This window comes from Hemicordylus capensis, chromosome 6, assembly GCF_027244095.1.
Source record: "Hemicordylus capensis ecotype Gifberg chromosome 6, rHemCap1.1.pri, whole genome shotgun sequence".
In the NCBI taxonomy this organism is placed as follows: domain Eukaryota; kingdom Metazoa; phylum Chordata; class Lepidosauria; order Squamata; family Cordylidae; genus Hemicordylus; species Hemicordylus capensis.
In genome coordinates this window covers 32,080,013-32,087,218 of record NC_069662.1, presented here as the reverse complement: position 1 = coordinate 32,087,218, position 7,206 = coordinate 32,080,013, and the positions used below count along the sequence as shown (strand labels likewise).

The following is a 7,206-nucleotide window of genomic DNA, read 5'->3' as shown; positions in this document are numbered from 1 at the left end:
TTAAGGTTTTCGCTCATAATAAGTTATAATGGAGCATTCAGCAGCCCCATAAGTGCACATGGGGGGTTCTGGGATGGCCCAGAGCGAGTGGTGGTGTAGTGCACATTAGGGGTGTGCAATTCGGGATTTCGGGTGATTTGGCTCAGACCCGAACCGAATCACCCCTGTTCTGTTTTGTGCCCGAATCTGGGTCACCCGAATCACCCTTGATTCAGTTCGGATTCGGATTTAATCCAAATCTGAATCGATTCGGGTGGGTAAAAAGGGGCCCAAGGGCAAAATTTTGTGGTGGGGTGGTAGTGCCCAATGGGTAGAGTCTACCACCCCAATTTCAGGGTGATTGGGCAAAATTCTGATTTTTGGTGAATTTTTAAACTTTTAGTGACTTTGGGGCAGTTTGGGGGCATAGAATGGGATCTGGGCAAAAGTAATGGGGTGGGGTGGTAGTGCCTAATGGGTGCAGGCTACCACCCCAATTTCAGGGGGATTGAGCAAAGGGCTGATTTTTGGTAAATTTCTGAAAATTTCATGCCTTTGGGGCAGATTGGGGCATATTGGGGCAGAAAGTGGGGCCTGGGGCAGAATAGTGGGGTGCGGTGGTAGTGCCTAATGGGTGGAGGCTACCACCCCAATTTCAGGGGGTTTGGACAAAGGGCTGATTTTTTGAGAATTTTTGAAGTTTTAGTGACTTTGGGGCAGTTTGGGGGCAGAAAGTGGATCTGGCCCAAATTAGTGGGGTGGGGTGGTAGTGCCTAATGGGTGGAGGCTACCACCCCAATTTCAGGGGGATTGGGCAGAGGGATGATTTTTTGAGAATTTTTGAAGTTTGGGTGTCTTTGGGGCAGATTGGGGGCAGAAAGTGGATCTGCCCCAAAGGAGTGGGGTGGGCTGGTAAATAGTGCCTAATGGGTGGAGGCTACCACCCATCCCCAATTTAAGAGTGATTGGGCAGAGGGGTGAATTATGGTGAATTTATTTGTATGAGGTTTGTCTTCATAAGGTGAAGTGTGCTAAATTGATTACTTCCTCATATTATTCATAGTAAAGGAAAGTGTGAAAAAGTGAAAGTGGGGTCATGAGAGTTGTTTAATTGAAAAATATCTCATTTGCTATGATAGAATGAGAATTCACACCTCAGAAAAGGCATTAAATGAATAACTGTCTCTCTATGTGGCTTTTTATCACCTTTCACCCAGTGACACACATTCTATTCTTTCCAATTAGATATTATTTAATGCCTTACAAAATCTTAATAAAAAAAACCATCACTCCTATCTCTCCGGGGATTGCTGGGAAGGACTGAGGCCATTTTTGCCATGGCCCCGGACCCACTTTGGTGGTGATGCTGCCCCACAGAGCCGGGTCTGGGGCAGCCCCATACCCCCATTCTAGTCAATGGGATTTTTTTTTCTTTCAAAAATTCACCAATAATACTAGGAGCAACCAATTGCCTTGGGATTGTTGGGGTGGAGGACACCCATTGGTGGCTACCACCCACCCCAGCTTTTTGCCCCTAAGTGCTCCACATAGGGAGTTATGGGCAAAAATTGAAATCAGAGGAAGGTCCAATCGACTTGAAATTTGGGTGGCAGGTAGAACACAAGGTCCCCTTTCAAACCAGCTATTTTTTGAGATCCGAACCGGCAAAACCAAAACCGAACCACCCTGGTCCGGTTCGGACCCGGTTCGGATCCGAACCGAACCGGGAGAACCGGTTTTATGCACATCCCTAGTTCGGACCCGGTTTGGATCCGAACCGAGCCGGGAGAACCGGTTTTATGCACATCCCTAGAAGTGAACAGAAGTACCCGATGCACATGCACACATTAGGCGTGTACATGTGCACATCAGGCTTGCTCACGTGAATGTCAGGTACTTCCAATCACTTCTGGTCCGATGAAGCAACGGGGTGGCAGGAAGGTATGCTGCCACTCCACTGGACCCTTTTAAAGTGTAGCACCGGCGGGGGAAATGCAGTGGAAGGGATAAGCACAGCCTCCCCTGCCCTTAAAGCTATCCACCCTCTACTAGTAACGTGCACATCCCTACTGCAGAGCTGGTTTCAGGTTTTCAGCGCTGTGGTGGCAGGTACGTATTGATTATCAGCAGTGAGCTGGGCCCCAGGCGAATTAGAATACCCATAGCAGTTTCTTTAAGCAGGGTGAGACGTGTTGTTGTTGCACGCAGGGTAGTGGAGACTAATATCCCCTCACCACCTTCAAGTTTCCCTCAGCCTGCCCCAGGAACCACCCTCATTTTGTACGAGTGGTATCCATTAAGTGTAAGGTCATCTGCTGTCCAGGTTTCCTGCAACAAGATTATATCGAACTGGGATAGGAAGTTGGTGGAGTCTGTGTCTCTGAAATGGAACTACCTAGCCACATTCCACGACAGGACCTTGATCTTATGCTGATCTGTGGGATATCACAGGGTAGAGGTGCTAGTTGAATTCTGGGTCAGAGAACTCCTTATGGGAATCAGAAAATCTCCAGCGGCCAAGCTGGGGAACTGGGGCTCTTGCCGAGAGGGAGGGGGGCATCTGCGAGTACCCGCACTTCTGGCCTAGGAGGCTCTGGTGAGGCATTCTATTGGTCCAACACTTCCTTCACAGAAACCTGCTGTGTTGGGTTCCAGACCAGGGAAGTCAGCAGGAAAGACATGAGTGCTCACTGGCTCGGGTAGGCTGCCTTGAGCACTCAGCTCACTAATGTTCTCGAGCTGAGAGTCGCAGTCCAAAGATATGGCAGTTCCCAGAACCTGCAAAGTGGTGGACACTTCCACAGGTACAAGGTCTTGGGTGGGGCTGTGCCTCTGTGCCTCTTACTGAGGATATGATGTAGGTGGGGAGGTCCCACATGGTTCAGTCCTTCATTCTAGTTGAATATTGAAGTGCTTTTGTGAACCAGTTCTTCCGTCGAATGAGGGGGCACCGCAGGAAGGGACCGGGAGATACAAGGTGCAGACAATCTATCTGGGGCAAGGAGAGTAGTAACACTGTTGAAGTGTGGGTCAGGAGCGCTCTGGGGCACATATCTTGCAGAGCAGGAGCCTTGGAATCCAGGAAGCATCCAGAGGAGGCAGAGGGAAGCCTGAGAGCCAGACCTCCAGGCTTGTCACTTTCACTTTCACTGTCACTTTTGCTTTTACTTTCAGTTTCTGAATAAACATGCGAAAGGTGCACGTTCAGTAGCAGTTTGCGCGGGGGGGGGCGGTTATCTCCATCAGGTTGGTCCAGCTGTGCATGTATGAAGCATGGCCTGGTTTGGGAGTTGAGGGGCTGGAGAGTCTTGGGATTGTTTGTGATAGCTGAATTTACATAACCAGTTCCATTTCCAGATAACTTCAGGAGTTTGAGGCTAAGCATGAGACCCCTTTTAATCTTGGCTGTGGTATTATGTTTTGCATAACTGCAGTAAGCTTACATTTTAGCTGGAGCAGTTCATCTTGGATGGGATGGTCAGCCGGCAAATCAGCCTTCTCTGTGGATGACGTTAATTGAGGCTTTAAAGGGGTTACCTTTAAATCCCTGAATGACTTAGGTCCGTGTTATCTTGGGAAATGGCTTCTTCTGCATGATCCCCACTGCACGTTAAGGTCATCTGAGGAGGTACATCTTTAGTTACCACCAACATGTCTGGTGGCGACTCAGAGGCGTGCCTTCTCTCTAGCTGCCCCTGGGCTGTGGAATGCAGTCCCGGCAGAAATCATAATCTGAGTTCATTATTGACCTTCAGGAGAGTCCTTAAGACCTATCTGTTAGGCCTGACCTTCCAGGGTTTTAAAACACTTTTTAAACCATAAAGGTTCAGCCTGATTTTCCAGGGTTTTACAAACTGTCTTAATCATTTTAATAATGGTTTTATGTTTTGTTTTGTTTTACAGTTTTTATGTACCCAGAGCTGTAAATCTATTCTTGGTCCTAACAAGATTTGCATCTCCCGCTGCCTCCTCTGAGGGGAGAGGAAGGCATCAATTCTGATTTCTTCTTCTTCTTTCCAATGTGTCCTCCACTGTCATTGGCAGGATTTGTGCTGGCAGGGCTCTTGCAAGATCTTTTCCTCCCTCTGCGGGGAGGCAAGATCCCTGGTTAGCAGGCCCAGGATGAGGGGGAAGCCCATGTTGGTGCAGGAGCTCGTGAGTTGAGCTGTTAACCAGTCAACATCTTGGCTCTGCTTCCCTTCTGTGAAGTTACATTTCTGTGACAGAGATGTGGCAAAAATTCATCGTTTATCTTTGCACATATCTAGAGAAGCAGAAGTATTTGTCATCTTTGAAGATGGTGTTAATTAATTGTTATTTGGAAGATTTATGACTGATATCCTGACTATTGAAATATCAGTGCAATCATTTCCGATTCTAGACTAAGGATCAGAGTAAGGAAACATGATCTCCTCTTTCTTCTACAGCAGTCTGCCATCCAGAAATAGAATCACAGACATGTATTCACAGACATAAATAAGAATCACAGACATGTATTCCATGGCCCAGGCAACTGAAGAACAAAGAGGTGATCATGTTTCTTTAGTCTGGGTCAGAGGCGTAACTAGGGAAAATGGTGCCCGGGGCAAGCACTGAAATCACGCCCCCCCCACCGCGCCCCCCACCCCCCCAACATAATACATTATACTTAGGTTTTTCCTCACAAGCGCCCGCCGCCGCCAAGCCAGGCCACTGACTGGCCGCCAGGCGCCAGCAAAGCAATGGGGGGGGGGCGCAGGCGGCGCGGAAGGGACCGCTCGTGGGGAAGGGGGCACTGACACGCTCCCTTGACTGCGGCAGCACTGCTGTACTGGGCAGGAAACATTTGTATTAACAAAAAATTAATTTTTAAAAAAAAATTTGGTCATGGCGGCGCCCCCCACGTGACCAGAAAAGATGGCGCCCGAGGCACGTGCCCCCCCTGCCCCCCTATAGTTACGCCTCTGGTCTGGGTTGCACTGAGTGTCTGTCTGTCTGCCTCTCTCTCTCTCATTGGAGGATAAATTGGGATAATACAAGCCCAGACAATTCATAAGTGCACCATAAGATGAACTCTTTAACTCAGAAATAATGGTGGCAATATCACAGTGTTATTTTGGCTCTCATTTATGAAATATGGGAAATCCTCTCCAGTAAAAGTTAACAATGTCCAGATCAGCAGCTTAAAAATAATTCAGCAACCCTACTACAATATCTTAACATCTTACTGTTTATTTAGAACAGGACTATTTTCACATACACGATGTTGGGAAACCAGACACAAATTACAGAATTCATCCTCCTAGGATTTGGAGCCATCCACAAATTACAGATGTTACTCTTCCTCGCATTTTTAATCATTTATATTGTGACCATGACTGCAAATATTCTCATTGTTGTGCTAGTGGTCTCTGAGCCACACCTTCATACTCCCATGTACTTCTTCCTGGGGACCCTCTCCTTCGTGGAGTCTTGCTACACTTCCAATTTATTACCAAGAATTCTGTCAGCTCTCCTGACTGGGGACAGAACCATTTCTTTCAGGAGCTGTTTAACACAGTGGTATCTCTGTGCTTGCTTCATTGTGACAGAATGCTGTCTACTCTGTGCAATGTCTTATGACAGGTATCTAGCCATCTGCAAACCACTGCACTATCCAACAATGATGAACACTCAGACTTTTATTCAGTTAGCAGCTGCATCCTGGTTCAATGGATTTACAGTATTTTCAATATTACTCACAGTGATGTTACAGCAATTAGATTTTTGTGGCCCCAATGTAATAGATCATTACTTTTGTGACTTTAATCCAATTGTAAACCTCTCTTGCAGTGACTCCACATTGGTGGAAATCATGAGTTTGTCTGTGGCTGCCTTATTTGTATTTTTTCCTTTTCTTCTAACCTTGGCATCCTATGTATATATTGTAGTCACCATCTTGAAAATCCCCTCCACTACAGGGAGGCAAAAGGCCTTTTCCACCTGTTCCTCTCACTTGCTGGTGGTTTCCATTTACTATGGGACTCTAGTGACTGTGTATATGTTACCAAATACTGAAGCAATGCGAGAGATGCAGAAGCATTTCTCTCTTTTGTACACCACTTTGCCTCCTCTGGCTAACCCCTTTGTATACAGCCTTAGAAACAAGGACGTCAAAAATGCCCTGGGAAATAGAATCTATAGGCTTGTGCCATACAGTGGCCATCTTCAGACATAATGGAGAACTACAGGTCCATTGGATTTGTGGTCCTGTGCCCCATTCCCCCGCTTTCCCATTCACATTTGGACATACTGGAGACCCGTCTCTCTTCAGTCAGTGAGACTGCAGAGAAGTGGAAGAGCTGGCTATGTGAGCTTTCTTTTCACAGCAGGACAGATTGCACAGCCAATTGTGTGAGAAAGGAGGGACGAGCTTCCCCGCTGAACTCCATTTCCATTTTGCTGGAACTGGGGTGCCAGTGTTCAGATGTGGTACCAGTGTAATGCTGTTGCTCCAGACCTGGAGTTGATAGTGCCCATACTCCACTCTGAAACAAAGGTTCAAATTGGAGTTTTTTTAGCGAAACCATGGTTCTCCTGTGCTTTACACTATACAATGCCACTATTTTGAGAGAAACCTCACAATGTTCAGCAGAAAAGGTGACACAACAGAAGAAATGAAAAAAAAAAATTCTATAGCAGTGAGGGAGGAAACTAATAACATTCAGCCATTTCTTGAGATACCTATCTGATATTCAGCTGATGTCACCAATGAGATGTACAAAACCTGTCAGATAAGAGCAGTTAAAATAGCACATATTATTAAAAGATGAAAGTTCTGTATACAATATTTAGATAAGCGGAAAGACCAGTGACAGAGGAGGAAAATAAAAACAATTCTACTGTAGAACATATAACTCCCAAAAATAAACGGAAGCCATTTGTCTTGATTTACATCCAGTATGCAAGGGGACTAAATGAAGGGAAAGCCCCCAAGTTGGAATGTTAAATAAGAAGTCCCTGCTTGTTGTGGAAGCCAATCTGATTTCCAGGTAAGTTGGAGCATGAAGCAGGTGTGCTCATGACTGATCCTAAACACTGAGGGAGTCTAAATGGCAATATTGAGTAATATGGAAGTGGTAATGGCTGTGGTGGTTGTTCAGATTTTAATTCTACAATCTATTCATAATACATGCCATTGGATGTATGACATACATTGTATATACAGCTTTTTTCCCCCAGGAAAACCACTAATCATCAGTAATAAGA

At 46.1% G+C, this 7,206-nt stretch overlaps 1 protein-coding gene across 1 annotated transcript; it reads left to right on the top strand.

The window, feature by feature from the left end:
* Positions 1 to 5,221: 5,221 nt before the first annotated feature.
* On the top strand, positions 5,222 to 6,175 carry LOC128331229 (olfactory receptor 10A4-like). Its single transcript, XM_053264583.1, has one exon. The coding sequence runs from the start codon at positions 5,222 to 5,224 to the stop codon at positions 6,173 to 6,175; it is 954 nt and encodes a 317-aa protein (XP_053120558.1).
* Positions 6,176 to 7,206: the final 1,031 nt, after the last annotated feature.